The sequence below is a fragment of the Argiope bruennichi genome, chromosome 1, assembly GCF_947563725.1.
Source record: "Argiope bruennichi chromosome 1, qqArgBrue1.1, whole genome shotgun sequence".
In the NCBI taxonomy this organism is placed as follows: domain Eukaryota; kingdom Metazoa; phylum Arthropoda; class Arachnida; order Araneae; family Araneidae; genus Argiope; species Argiope bruennichi.
The window spans coordinates 41,559,252-41,575,221 of NC_079151.1; the positions used below are offsets into that span (position 1 = coordinate 41,559,252).

The 15,970-nt window shown below is 27.4% G+C and overlaps 1 protein-coding gene and 1 long non-coding RNA gene across 2 annotated transcripts in view; one reads left to right on the top strand and one right to left on the bottom strand.

The window, feature by feature from the left end:
- The window catches only part of LOC129966636 (guanylate cyclase 32E-like), a 332,599-nt gene extending 325,557 nt beyond the window's left edge, over positions 1-7,042 (top strand). The window contains exons 19-21 of the mRNA XM_056081138.1: positions 256-354; positions 2,978-3,069; positions 6,217-7,042. Coding sequence (XP_055937113.1) covers positions 256-354; positions 2,978-3,069; positions 6,217-6,924 — 899 coding nt within the window. The 3' untranslated portion in view covers positions 6,925-7,042. The remainder of the gene's footprint in view (positions 1-255; positions 355-2,977; positions 3,070-6,216) is intronic.
- The window catches only part of LOC129966646 (uncharacterized), a 185,862-nt gene that overhangs the window by 39,119 nt on the left and 130,773 nt on the right, over positions 1-15,970 (bottom strand). The window lies entirely within an intron of this gene.

Consider the following 15,970-nt stretch of genomic DNA (forward strand, 5'->3'; position numbering starts at 1 on the left):
ACAACGATTCAGTTGAAGATATAGCTCACATACATATCAAGAAATTTTTGAATCTCTATATTATAAGTTAAGAAAGTTATATCGTTTTCATATATTCAGTTTCCAATTTCTTTAAATAAATTGTCATTATTATTGTTTTAAATTGCTTCCGTGTTTTCCAAGTATTTAGTTTCGTTCAATTTCAAATAGACATTTTAAATACAAGACCATTAAATAAGAAATTAGAGTAGAAACCAAGATATTTTCTCTTTTCAGGGGCAGTTTGTGCTGGTGTAGTAGGACAAAAGATGCCACGGTATTGCCTATTCGGCGATACAGTGAACACGGCCTCCAGAATGGAGTCAACTGGATTGCGTGAGTATAATTTTTTTTTCTTATAAATTCCAGATCAATATGTTTCAAATTGAGTAACATTTAAAAAAAATAGTTAAAAACTTACTAGACATTGTTGGAAAAATATAACTGAAAAATTAAAAAATAAATTATATTCTTTCATTTCATGACATTTTTAGTCTTAACATAATGATTAAGGCAGATCCATAATAAATGATACTTTAACAATATTCACAATTCTTAGATTCACGTTTCTTAATTTTTGAATGTACCTTTCTTATACAAAAAAGAGCACTTAAATATAATAAATCTCTATTTCAAACCATATACTTTAAATTGGATGTCATTATCTTTTATTGCTTTGAAGTATTTTATATAGACTGCTGTATATTATATATATTTTTCTGTATACTAGAATATTCTTTTGATACTAAAAGCTAATAAAACTTTGTCGTTCAAGTGCTATTTTATCGAAACCAGATTCTGCAGTTAAAATAAGACATTATTGACTTAATGCCATTCAGCTTAAAATTTGAAAGATATGTAGGTTATTGCTATAGACATAAAATGGAAACCATGAACTAGCCAGGTCATTTATTCAATCGTATCAAAATAAAAGGTACAGATGAAAATTTATAGGATAATTCGAGATATGTCTCTTTCAAACATTTGAAAATGCCTTATCAAATAAAAACTCTTAGTAAATCTTAAAATAAATAATTTTAATTTTTAGTTCTTAATTTTAGATAAAATTGCATCATATTTCTCGCCAGTATAGTAATGAAATAGTTTTCATTTCTATCCTCCTAAGTGCTTTCCATTAAATAAATATACTAAATGAACACGCTGACGTTAAATTCATCGAACTCGAATTTTCGAATTTTAAATGATCAAATAAAAAGTTCGTTATTCATAGTTGAAAAGAAAAACGCTTGTAAATAGAATGATAATGAGTTCCTTTAAAGTTTAATTTTTATTTACTCTAAATAAATACTTTATCTTAAAGAGCAACTAGGTGCATAAAATTTTGTTTTGAACATAGTTTAGTACAACAATGACTGATGGATAAATTAATAATGTAAAAATCTGAGAATGAAAGATTTTCTTTAAAAATGAAAGGGTTGTTTCCGCTCAATCAGTCGATAGACACAGAACTGTTTAAGATAATTTTTCATCCATTTCATTTGGATCCTTCTTAATTCAAAAATACGAAAAAATGAAGAAGAAAGTCTTTATGAACTCTACTGTAAACGGAGGAATTAATTGTCTCCGACAGTCAAGGTAAAACACGCATTTATGTTTAATTTATAAATGTGATTCTAATAGTTTATTTTACGCTACTTTTGAATCGTGCATTGAATTTTATCCACAAATAGAGTTATTTATTAGTGCTTATTTTAATTTTTTTAAAAAAAAATATTTACATTGTAAAAAATAAAACGGGTTCAATAAAAAAATTTCATTGTGAGTTTAAGCTTTATGTGATATCGTCTTTTTACATTCGTAACTAAGTTATCAAATATCTGAATGAATGGAATCTAACATACATTGCCAAAACATTGTACCAACTCATTCAGAAATTTAAAGGGAAGACTGACAGGAGGGAGGATCGATCTTATCAATGGGGCAGATATGGCTTGCTAGTTGGATCATCCGCACTATAATTTGATGTTGAAATTATTTATATATGTAAAGGAATAATATACTTCCATTAAGAGGAAGTCAATAGTTAGTATAAAATCAAAGATTTCACCCTGATTCAAGAGTTTTTCCTCTGATATTTGCGAATGTCGGCCATCCTCTAGAAAACATATAGCTGATCATGCATCTATTCACAGAAAGAAAAAAAAATTACCATCTCTCTCTCTATAGAGATATAGATATATTGCCGTTTCAGCATTATTATCCGATTTTCTATACTTTCATATTAAAAATAAAATTTCGCATCTGTATTTTGATTCATCTGTGAAAAACGTTGATCTCAAGTAATTCCTGATTCAATTGACTTGACCTAACAATCAGGTGGTTGATTAATTCTTGTGGTTGATTCATTATCTTTTGTGGCTAAATGTTTCTGCTTTGAATTGGAACCGAGATTATATCCCGATCCCACACCGCCTGAAAGCAATCTTCAGTATGCTCTGAGGCTATTCCGTGACTAACAAATCAAAGACATTATCTAAAAGAATCATTATCTATATCCATATAACTTTTCTGTCATTTTTATGAAACAGGAAAACGATTTCTTTATTAAGTGATCAATAATACCTTTGGTCTAAAAATAAAAGATCCAGAAATATCAATTAGATATAAAGATATTTCATTGTCTAATATTCCCTGATCTTTCAAATTCTGTATATGTATTCAAATGATTCAAACAAGTTTAAATACATTTATTCATATTAGCTATGATATTTCACCAAATAATATTTATTTTTAAATTAGTGTCAGTAAATGATGAGTATCAATAAAATTAAGTTGTATTTCAATAAACTGTATGATTGAAAGCTGAAGGAATTTTGTGGATTAAAAGAACACAGTTTTTTGACAATAAGGAATTTATATATTTGTTTTTATATGTTTGGAAATTTTACTCTTACGCAAGATGCATTTGCAGAGCTCACTTATTTTTTATCATCAATAGCCCTTCGAATTCACTGCAGTGAAGCATGTAAAAGATTGCTGGATAAACTTGGTGGCTACAAACTTGAAGAAAGGGGTGTCATATCCATAAAAGTAAGATGATTGGACCTTATTCTTAAATAAAAAGATGAATAAAAAAAAACTTTATTAAATTCAAAATTCAAAATCAATAAAAAGTTGGCAGTATGATAACGTATTTAATAAAATATGTTAAATAGGAAAATATTTAGGTCATCTGAAATAAGTACAAAACTATATATATTTGTCGAAAATGTAGACTTTCATTTTTAAAATATTAGGAATTTCTGTTTTTAAATAGTACAAAAAAGTGAAATTCAAAACGCTGATGAATAGTACGAGAATTTTATCTGTGGCATGTAATATCTCGAATCTGCATGCCCCAGAATTTTCCAAGCAGATTCTGGTAGGTATACATTTTACATGAGATATAACCTTTTTAATTTACAATTAACATTTTAAACTTCACATTTTTGTACTGTAATTTTTTTTTCTTTATGCAGTTTTAAGGTTAATTTATTTTAATTTCTTTTATTCCCAAAAATAGGCCTAATTTCATAAAATATAAAAAGATGCATCTAGTGAACACTTTTCAATTTTGGAGCAGCTTCTACTAATTAGTTTTTGTGAAAAAATGGCAATTTTAATGATAGTCCAGATTCCTAGTTTTTTCGAAATACTGATATAATTTATGAAAGTTTACTAACATTCTAAACTGAATGTTTTTGAACTTGGAAAAAATTTCTTTCTAATTATTTTACTAACCTACATTTTTGACAAAAAAATTTCAAATTTCCGAACTTATAGCGGGTTACCGAAATATTGCTCAATTTGAATAAAACATTTTTTTTTAATACGTAACTTAGGCCTTTTATTGACTTCAGATTATGATTTTAAAAAAATGTTCGTGACATATCCTGATAAATAACAGTCATTTCTTGTCCAAAGACTTTTATATAAACTTCAATATTCCTATTTCATAAATCTTACAATGTTTGAATAAGAAATTTGATACATGATAAAAAAAATCATTAGTTTCATCCAAAAATAAGTCTTTTTCTACTGACGAATGAATACGAAGGAATGAGCGGCATTTTCCTATTTACATTGTTTTTATGACAGAATAATTATTTACACAATTTAAAAATGAATTTAATTAAAACAAACAATGGATTAAATTATTACAAAAATTATTTAAAATAGGAGGAAAAAAGAAACTTTTCTCAGGGAAAATTTATATTCACTATTGTCTGCTGAAATTCGAGCTAAGGCTTGAAGTGTCTTGAGTAATTTTGTTTGTGAGCTAGGACGGCGCTGCAGGCAATGTAGGATACTTCTTAGAATTTGAGTCAACATAAAAAAAAATGAATAGAAATGCATCATTATTGTGTGTGATCAAATAACTTTTTATCGTGAGTGTTTTGGTAGAAATAATTTATTCATTATACATTTAGTGACATATATATTTCGATGGTGGATTGGTAAAGAAGTTTTACTTATTAAAGTATTTGAAAAACTTAAAGTTTTTAAAATGTTCTGAAATTAATTATTTCTTATTTAAAGAAATAATTAATTGACATTGAGTGAAATAGATCCTTGTCATATGAGAAACTTTTAAAAGAATTTTCAACCCAAAACAGAAGCTTAGTAAGAGCACGTTATTCACGAGCATATTGAACAAGAAACTTTGACTAGAAAATTTTTCATTTTAAAGAAAACATGCCATTCTGCTTGACATCTTAGACTGACAACACAAGGATTGTTTGCACATTAAAGTACTTTTTTTTTACTTGTCATTCAGTTTTATAAACTTCAATTGAATATGGGTAAATCAGAAAAAAAAATAATCGATATAAATATGGAATAATATCAAATGTCTTTATAAAAATCTTACATGATAAAATCAAAGATACATATCAAAATTTTTGTTTTCTTTTTATATTCAATATCAATTAATTAAATCGTAAATAAATGTTTAAATAATTATATCCATGACATTATTTTAAACTCTGTAATATGAACTACAAAGCAGAAAAACTCATTGATTATTATAGAAAAATAAGAATACAAATCAGAGAAAATAAATGAGCAACAAATAATTGGTGATATTTAAAATGTTTTAATGTATCTTAAAAGTTATTTTGCAGCGATTACAATAAAATATCAATAATTTATTCTTCTTGTATATAATAACTAACATTTTTGTATTTTTCATTCAGACACAAACTAATTATGACTTTGTTTAGGGAATAAATTTTTATTATTGAAATTGATAAATAACATCAAGTTGATAAAAATCTATATTATATATGATCATTATATAGTATATAAGTATATAAATTTGCATTCTTATGTAATGAATTATTTTGCTACAAACATATATAAAATATCAAAGGATTTTATCATTAACAGCGTAATTATCTCGGAAATTTCAATTACTACAAAACAGAATAAAATAATAAGACTTGAATTAATATCGACAAATTAAGTTTTGAAAGTTATTTTTCAAGGCCAATTATGTTCCCAACACATCTTGTGCGAAGCGCTATTAAACGTCAAAAACAATTTCTTGACATTTTTCCTCTGTGCGATATTATTTGTAAATTTTATGACATTAAAATAATGCTATCAATTTTGATAACTAACACTATCATAATTGAAAACTTTATGGAGTCATATAAAATAGTATTAAGGCTTTTTACGGATGTACGGTGATTTTAATTAAAATTAATTTTATAAACGAAAGAGGGAAGTTAAGACTAACTGAAGTATGGTCACCACTTTGGAAATTAAATATATTAATATCACTAAAGAAATAAAATTCGGAAATAGAATTTAAATTAATTACACCAATTTTTCCTGAAAATATAGAACGAAACTGAGAAAAAAATTACGAAGATGTATTAGCATTAAAAAAAAAAAAATTCTTGGATAATTAAAATATGCAAAATTTAGGAGTTTTGAATTTTAATATCGATAGTTAGCTTAATTAACAATAATTATTGCTTTGCAACATTTTTTTTACAAATTTCATTACCTTAATAATTTCGAAGGCGATTGAAATAGCATAATATTCTTTTTGCGTTCTCATGACTAGGGATTTGAATTTTCGCAATATATTATTTAAAAATTTTACTTACAATATTATTCCTTGACTTACTTTACTAAACCAATATGTTTATTTACAAATAATAAATGATCTAATGCGTGTCTTTATTTCAGGGAAAAGGAGAAATGAAAACTTACTGGTTAGTTGGACAAGAAGAATACCGTGATAGAAAGCCACAGAAGCACAGTTATTCCATACAAACTCCAGATGTTTTGAGATCAGTCACGCGTTCCTCCCTCAGACACAATAAATATCCCAAATTCAACGCAAACAGAAGGCTATCTTTGGAATCTCAAAAGAAGATCCGATTTGCTCCTAGCAGTCCGAAGACGTTCGCCTTGAAGCCAACACCCAATGAAGTCTCTTCGAGCCATGATAAGTTTGAATCGGGGGTGGAGCTTGATGAATCCCTTTCCCAACAGCAAGATATCCCAGAATCCTCCCCACCTATCCGTTTATTAGCCAAGAGAAACTCCTGCCCATGTCTTGGCCAAAATTGTGACCAATGTCTAAGATCCCAGAAGGACGTTTTCGACTTTGTGACACCAAAATTGGTTTTAGATGAAGTCCCTCTAGATGAAATGGGACAGACCACTCTGCCTCAAAGAAATTATCCAGGATGGAGGCGCATGTCGAAATTTTCATCATTCGTGTCTTGTCTTGGTTCTGGCGAAGTGAATGATTTCGAAGCGTATGATAAATTAGCAAATTCGCAAGGTCCAGAAAAACACTTGTCTGTCATAGGGCATTCGGAGAGTGAACCATTCCTACCTCATCTTCGATACCTAAATCATTCCGAAAAAATTGAAGAAATTATTTGAAAAATACTCTGAAATCATGAATACTGGACTTATGGATACTTTTTGAAACAGAAATCTACGAAATAACTTGAATCGCATTGCACTCGAAGATTTAATTATTCTTATTCCTTAATTTTCATGCGGTGGAAATTAAAAAATATATATATATATATATATATATATATATATATATATATATATTTCTGGTATTTATTTTATTTTCTTAATGTGCATATTGTATTAACTTTTCTTTATTTATGCACTTTAACATTTCTTTTTTTGGTTCTAAAGTATAAATCTTTAAAGTTTAAAAAAAAATTCCGAATCAAATTATATTTATCCGTTTTCAGATAATCTCTTTTGTTAATAATTGGATGATCAAGCCATCAATCTGCTTATTTCTTTGCTATCAAGTTTATTGCTTCACATGCTGAAGCTAGAACACAAGAAAAGTAAAAAGTGTTCTGTACTTTGCACATTGTGATATAGTGTAAACCAAATCCGATTTCGGAACTATTCTAAGCAAATTAAATGTGTATTTAAAGAAGTATTGCGTGCACATATTTCATTATATATTGTATAATAATACTTGTATGTAAATTATGAAATATAATATTTGATAATGAACTTGTATGTGCTTAAAGCATTGGATTATGTAGTTGTTTCTAAATTATGATTTATTCAACTATTTTATTTGTGAGAATTTACACAATTTAGATGCCATTATATGCTGTTAATAGCTTGCATATCACTTGTTCATGGATAAATAGATTATAAAGAGCACACTGAGACTGCAATGCATTTAATTTTAATAAAATTAAAGTCATCAATATTGCATAATTCTTTCCATTAAAATGATATTTTAAAATAAAATACATGCTTTTTAACTATTATATTCACAATCGATGCCTTTCATTTTAGCATAGAACTGTATTAATCGTTGTCTATGTATCTGAGGACACCAAGTCGAAAATTTATGGATAAAAAAACGAATTTTTCATATGTAAACGATTATATATGTGTAGCAAATATGGTATATCTAATAAAATCCGTGAAGTCATTTTCGTCAGAGGAAATTTTATCTTTCATAAAGTTAGTATGCCCTGGACCATAAATTAAGTTATAAATAAGTGAAATTTAAAATATTTTTTAAAACAATTCGAAAACTTATAATCACCGAAATATGCAGATACAGAAAAAAAAATTAAGCCCAATTACATATTACTTTCCAATTAATTCTTTTTCGATTGCAGCTTCGAAATTAAATCACAAGTACCATAAAAACCTCAATAATCACTAGAAAACTGTAATAATTTGAAGTAACTATAATTTGTCGACTATACTCGATACCTAAATAAAAATTAAAATATTAAAACTTTGTTTAAAATATCTGCAATTATAATAGTTTTCCTTCTCTCTACATTCCTCTACATTATTTTATTTAAAATAAATATTTCCAGCTTTTCTTTAATAATTTTTGTTAAGAAACAAAAAAAAAAAAATTAATTTAATTTCCCTTAGCTTGGCTATTTTTTAAATTCCGAGCAGGCATTTTCAATATTTAATACTTTGTTGTTCTTTCATAAGTATTCAAAGAATTCAGATGTATCTCAAATATAATATTTGAATCTTCAAAATGAAAATGCAGGTTTTTTCTATGTAAAATGAGAATAACTGCTATATTCTAAAACTGAAGCATTTTATTTTTTGAAAAATATTGTTATCAGTTTAAGACATAAAATTTTGTTGTTTGTTTTAAATTGTCAAATGCTATCTAAAATTTTTTCCATTTGGTAAATTATCCGAAATCCAATATATGGAAATTACAAAAAGTTTGCACTTCCGGAATAAATAAATAAAAAAAATAATATATGTTTTTAAATCATACTTCATATTATACATTATTCTTTTTCGGGCTATATTTGCAATAGATAGACTTAAGAAATTAAGAATTTGAGATTTATTTAAGAGTTATTAAATAATATTTTCCTTTTGTATTGGACTGAAAATTACGAGGGTTACTCAGAAAGTATGTTTTCATCACTACCAATAGAAGTCAAGACAAATTTCGAAAGACCCGTAGTCGCGCTTGAGATATTTAAGAGCTGTTTATGAGTTAGCAAAATTTTCATGTTTTCTCTGTTGCTACAGTTATGCTGGCATAAAATTTTATCTTTAATTCTTTCTTTTCTTATTTGTCAGGATTTGACATGTTGATAAGTTTTATGAAGGCACAAAATGTAGAGTCAATCCGAATTCATCGTTATTGGTGTTGCAACTTTTAATCAAACATAATGAGAGACAACTTCTGTAATTAGCCTGTCAAAAGTTTTAAAAGCAGCCAAATTAAAGTAATAATGGCAATTTGTCACTAATTAATGATGCTTATTTGGCGCTGGTAGGCCAAATTATCCTCAATTACCTAGTCATTTAAAATACTCCGTAAACATTTCTAGCTCCTTATTAGCCTAAGTTGTAGCGAACAATTTGCCGTTTGGAGGAATAATGTGTTAAGTAGGTAGGTATGGGTGAGATCAAAGAGTTCAATATCCAAATACATACTAGACAACATACTTTTACAATTTAAGAATACAAAAGTTGTTCAAAAGGCAAGACAATTATCTCATATTAGTGGGAAAGACCAAGTAAAAAATTGTGAAAGCGGCTACATGAAATAATTCTTTGCAAATATATTTTTGGCCTTTGCTTTTATCCAGACAATTTTACTTTCTCGGTAAGCCTCGTATATTTAGCATCAAGTTTACTTTTCGCATTCAGATCTTCCGTTGTGATGTTTTAGTATTGTGAATATAGCCCTTTCTGTACACTTGAAATCATTACTTGTTTGTGAAAAAGTAAATGTTTAACTCATTCGAGACGGTATATTATTTTTTAAAGACCATCCCTAGATGTCGGAATTCCCTACTGATTGATAATTGCAATTCAATATTTCGGTTCTGAAGTTCTTTGCACACACGTGGTGCATTCTGTCTCGAATTGGTTAAAATAACCCCGAAGTATATTATAATCATGTGCAGCTTGGGTTTACAAAACAGTCTCAAGCAAATAGTGCAGAGATATTATACACGCGTGGCGCCATTCTCTAATAAAGGCATTTATTTCCACAAATTGTGTTTCATTTATTTCATAGATTATAATTAGCTACATTTTTCGCTTAATGGTAGTTATATATTTTAATTTTTGTATATATTTAATTTCTAAACTGTGTTCTTTGCTTCATGTCTTTCAAACAAAGATAATAAACAGCTTATGAAATTTAAACATGTTATATCAAACAAAGGCAAATGCTCCTATGCCTTCATTTTCAAATAATTCGCTTTTTATAAATTCACAAATTCGAGAAAAAAGAAATTTACAAACCAATCACGAAATTCGGATAATAGTAATAACCAAAGATATTTATAGGATTTCATATTTTATCATAAAGAAATAAAAAATCAGATTCACTTTCACGCAAACGTTCACTGAGAAAAGATTTATTAGACAACTCCTAAGAGCATTTAATAAAGAAGTTGTCAATGATCATGAAATTTACTCATTTCTTCCGAAGCGTTAACGTTTCTTAAACCTTACACATGGTTTTCTCCAGTCGTATTAGTCATATTTAAAAAAAAAAAAAAATCCTAGCAGATTGCTATTTTAGACAAATAATAAAAGAAAAAAAATCTTTGCATTTATTTTAGATCAAACACTTTCCAGAAAAGGAGTCTATTGATCGGATGATTTCTCTGAAGTGACCAATAAAATGGTTTAAAATCGACTTAATCAGTGATATTCAAATTTTTTTTATTCAGTACGGAAATTATTTTTATGGAAATGCTAGCATTCCAAACATATTTTAATAAAAATGAAAACACCCGCTAGACACTGAATAAAAAGTTGTTTTATAATTCTTTAACAACACATTTCTTGACTCGAAATAAAAATATTCTATTTTATTTAATATGAAAAAGAAAACTGTTGCGTGATTTTGTGGGATCATAGATTGATTCTTCCCCTTATATATTCAGAGTTCCAAATAATAATAATATGCTACATTATTTTTAAGAAGAACAAGGATAGGTTTATTTAATACAAAAATGGACAAAAAAAAATTAACAGAACAAGTAGAAATAGCTCTTTCGAGTTGGGAAAGAAATATTAAATTCCTGTTGGCCAGATCACATAGTGTGTAGTGATACTGTAGTCCCACAATTAAAAGCATTTTCCATCAAACAGTGCGTACCCTTTTCTAATGGTTCAGATATTAGCTCAGAAGCCATATTTGAACAGACAACATTTATATTTACTGTTCAATTTCGAGAATTTGATTTCGAAGCTCAGCGTTAATTTTTGAAATTGATTGAAACAATGCTAACATAAAAATGGCTGTTTAACAATTCATTATGGTTCTATTTGCCATATTTATATATTTTTTTTTAATTTCTGAATATTACTATTAAGTTTTTCTACTATATATGATATCTAAAACATCATGCATATAAAGGTTTGATGTTTTTTTTTCTTCTTAATTGCATTTTAGAATAGAACGGATATCAAAAGAAGAAAGAAAGATAAATTAAAAATTAAGAAAAGTAATATCAAACACTTGGAAATGTATAAATACATAAGCATCTAATTGCAAAAACTTCACTTATAAAAAAAAAATCTTTTCGTACAATTTTGGAAAGAGATTTTCAAGATACATTTAGCTTTTCAATATTTGAGCAAGACTTTTTACTTGAGGGTTTGCTTATAAATTTTTCAAATATTGTAAAATGCGGAAATAATTTTTATTTTAAAATAAACTGCTATTTTGTAGATGTTTCAAATTGCTTATTAAGGTAAATGGGGATTTAAAAACATATATTCCATTCCAGAATGACTTAGTTCTTCATTTTTCTATGCTTCCGGTATTGTTGATCCTATTTATAAAATAAAATGTGAATAAAAACCTCTAAATTGTTTAGAAATAAATACGCATGAAACATTTCCAAATTATAGGATTTTAGGCATATTCTAATTTTTTTTTAAATCTCAAAATGATCCAGGGAATTAGAAATCGGTAAGTAGCTATGTATTATTTAAATGCTTTAAAATAATGGTCCATTTTGGATTATTTCCAAAATATTTCCTTTTCTTTGAGGAAGTAGAAATGTTTTAAAGTTTATTTCGATTTCTTAATACTTAAGATCTTTAAAAAAATCTGAATATTAATCTTCATCAATGTTAAGTATATCAAAAAACGTAAAATAAGTTTCAAACAGCTGGCCCAAAATATCTCATTATAAAAAATAAAAAAAAACGTTACGGTAAATCACGTTACTTTTATCCTTATTTTATTTTTAAAATTAATTCTTAACTTCACAACAGAAATAAAATATAATTTTTATTTGTACGCTTTGTTTTTGAAAAGCACATGAGTATAAAAATATAAATTGATAAAAAAAGTATTTTGCTAAAAAATGCTTAGAATATTTTCAATGATTCCTTAAAATAATAGGCAAAATTATACAAAAATAGAAATGCATTACTGATAAATTTTTATATATTCCAAAGTAATATAAAAATGACTTTTTTTGCGATAATGTTCTTCGGAATTATAGGAAGGAAAATAATAAAAAATATATAACATTTAAATAATAAATTTCTTTAAAGTTTCAATGACATCCCTTTCGTAATGAGCATCTACTCTCCAGGAAGCAAATGTATGCCAATTTTTTTTAGTTCAAATTCTCCCCTATAGAGAGCAAGGTAAGAGTTTTCTTCTATATATTTTGAAGTTATATATAAGATGGAAATCTATAAATATATTCTTGTCACAACATTAAATTGTATCTTTTTTATACATGAGATCTCTAAATTATTCAGACGAAAAGGATTTATTAAAATTTATACAGATATGAAATATAGAAACAAAAAATAATGAATTTTCTTTTGCAATTCTTTTTCTTATATTACAGAAAAATTCAAAATCATGTATGATACGTTTTAGAGACCCAATTACAAAGCTTTATTCTAGATGAATATACACACACGACAGGTAATATACACACTGCTGAAGCATACACGAGAAAAATAATTGCAGTAAACAGCTGCACACAAACAACAAATCGGTAATAAATAATCGCAAAAGCTCAAAGCACTCAGAGTGAAATCACAGATAAGAGAATTCACTCAACTTTTCTCCTCTCTTGAATCGCCCACTACTCATTAACAACATTCATTAAAACTTGACTGACTCCTGCCATGATTCTTACGTTTTTGTAGTTTCCATAATAGGACGAAAGTGCTTCTAGAAGAATCACAAGAAACAATTTCTTTAAAATCCTATTAAAGTTATCGCCAAGATATTCAGAATTTTCATATTAGTCGCTAAAAATCGCCAAACACGTGACCACCAATTTTGCTACAAAGATCTGGATCATTGATTATTAGGCATCCATTTAGCAGCTATTATTATATCTGTAATTATTCTTTGCAAGGAGACTTTTTGCGTAATGAAGAACGATGACAAATCGTAAAAATACACTTCAACATAAGCATCATTAGTTTCACGAAGAATATCATGCATATTCTGTACTTTTCCGGCATTTTTTTTTTTGAATTTGAGAATTTGTAGTTATTTTTGTGGTGATTTGATTCTTAATTCTTTTGCACTACAAATCTCATCCACACAAACTCATATTTTCTGATATCTCCAGAAAAAGAAAAGAAGCCAAGTGGTGTGATATCAAATGAATGTGCACACCATAAAAAATGTTTCATCTTTATCAACCCACATATCTGGAAATGTTTCATCAAGGAAATCATCCTCTTGCTTCTTCTATGCAATATATGCCTGATCTTTCGAAACTTTGATATTTTAATCGATTAAACTATATTTTATACTATAGGTGTAAAATGAAGCTTTTAATTGCTTTTTCTGTTGATGGATGCAAGTTAAATTCGTTTCCAATATATATATATATATATATATATATATATATATATATATATATATATATATATATATATATATATATATAAATTCCATCTCTCCCATAACTAGAAAACTCACAATTATTTTTGTCTACATTTCCTATTGCAATTCGTAAAAATGAGAACACATGAAATTCTTTGAACTAAAGATTATATGAATAGGAATAATTTTCCCGCACTTTGTAAAGAAATGCGTTTCAGTTCAATTTCGTTATCCGAATAATTTATATATGCCCTATTTTTCATATAAAGCCTTAATGTTAAAACATTAATATAACTTTTTATATAATTTTACTACTCGTTTCCTTTCACAAAATTAGAATTTTTATTGCAGTTACATCTAACAACATAGCCATATTTAACAGCTTTATAAGATATTTTTTTTTTCTAAAAAGATTATAAGTCTTATTCAATAAGAAAATGTTCATAAAAGGGAGAAAAAGTCGTCTCCAGAAAAACTCAGTGCACACATATTTTCATTAAAATTGGAATAAAAATGTGGACGTAAGTTCCAGAATTATTTTGAATAATTGTGAAAACATAATAATCATTTATCATCTTACATAGATATATAAACTCTAAACGTTACTCCAGTGTCCTATTAATATTTTATTGGAATTCTACAGAGTCTCTATTTTTACGAAGAAAGAATTTATTGCTATTATAATGAGACTATTTTGTAGCTAAAAACTAAAGAAATAATAACTTCTGAGTAACGACAGTTTATTTCAATAACATTTCAAACATTATTGTTTTTAGATTCATAAATATTATTCTTTGCAGAATAAATTAGAAATAATTTATATTTTTTGAAGCTCTACATAAAATTGAAAGTATCAAGATATTAAATTTAAAAACCATAACAAAATTAGTTTTACAAAGTGCTATATTTTCTAACTATATTTTATTTCATTTTAATGCTTGAATCAATTTAACAGAAAGACTTGAGAAAGTAGACATAAAATGTCTTAATAAGCTCATTGCAAGTTTCTTATTATATTATAAGATGCCTGAAAAATGAATACTCTTTCCTGTTTAAGAAACAAAATATTATCTTGAGTTCTATTTTGAAATTGTTTATATTAATTCTAATAAGTCGAGAGATATCCTTTAGGTATTTGCTCCATAGCGTCATTATTGTTCTGTGATTTTTTTTCTTGAAAAATGAGAAACAAAGAGGAGCTTAAACAAACTAAATTTTACATATCTAACAGTATTCAAATTATCTCCATAAACATTAATAGCTTGGGATTGCTTTATCTTATGTTTTTTGAAATAATACTCGCTTATAAAGTACCATTATTGAGTTCTATGTGAAAGAATTATAAAACATTGAACTAAGCCGTAAGCGTTTAAAACTTTCTCTATAATAAGTAAGTATAACTTAATAATCCATGATTTTTTTATGCTTGCTTATGCCGTTCAACGGAAGCTACAAAAAATAATTTTTGAATTCTACGTATTTATTTTTTTTAAAGAGTAATGCATTTTTTATTTGTTTAGTTTATAAAAACTCTTTGTTGGTAACAAATTAATCCTGGGTTAAGAATCAAAACAAACTGGTGTGCATTTTGAGTAGTCTTGTTCTTAATATTAATTTGCACAAAGTGTTCCGTTTGGCTAAATAAATTATCTTCTACAGCTTTGTACTCAACATTTCTTCCTTATTTTACAATTATTTCAAGGAAAAAACGTATACTGGAGTTTCTATCTACATGGCAATTTGAATGATCTTGTAGCACCAGCTAGGTGCCATTTCCAAGACTATTGTTACGAACCTGTGATGCTGCTTCCCACCATAGTTGGTTCCATGGGAGGTCCCAGAGCTTGGTGACAAACTTGGCGACCATTTGGTGACTTGGCGACGAATTTGGCGACTTTGCGCCAAAATAGATTATACCCGAAACATCGAGAATTTTCCCGATCCGTCCAGTAGGAACCGAGTTACGCCTCGAACGTTCCTGATTGGTTGAGAGGCTTCTAGCCCCGCCTCCTAAGACCTATAAAAGGAGCTGCAGTTGCCGGGGAGTGGTGATGAATTGAATCGTGAATTGAGTAGTAGTCGGGATAGACGGGGGAAGAACGA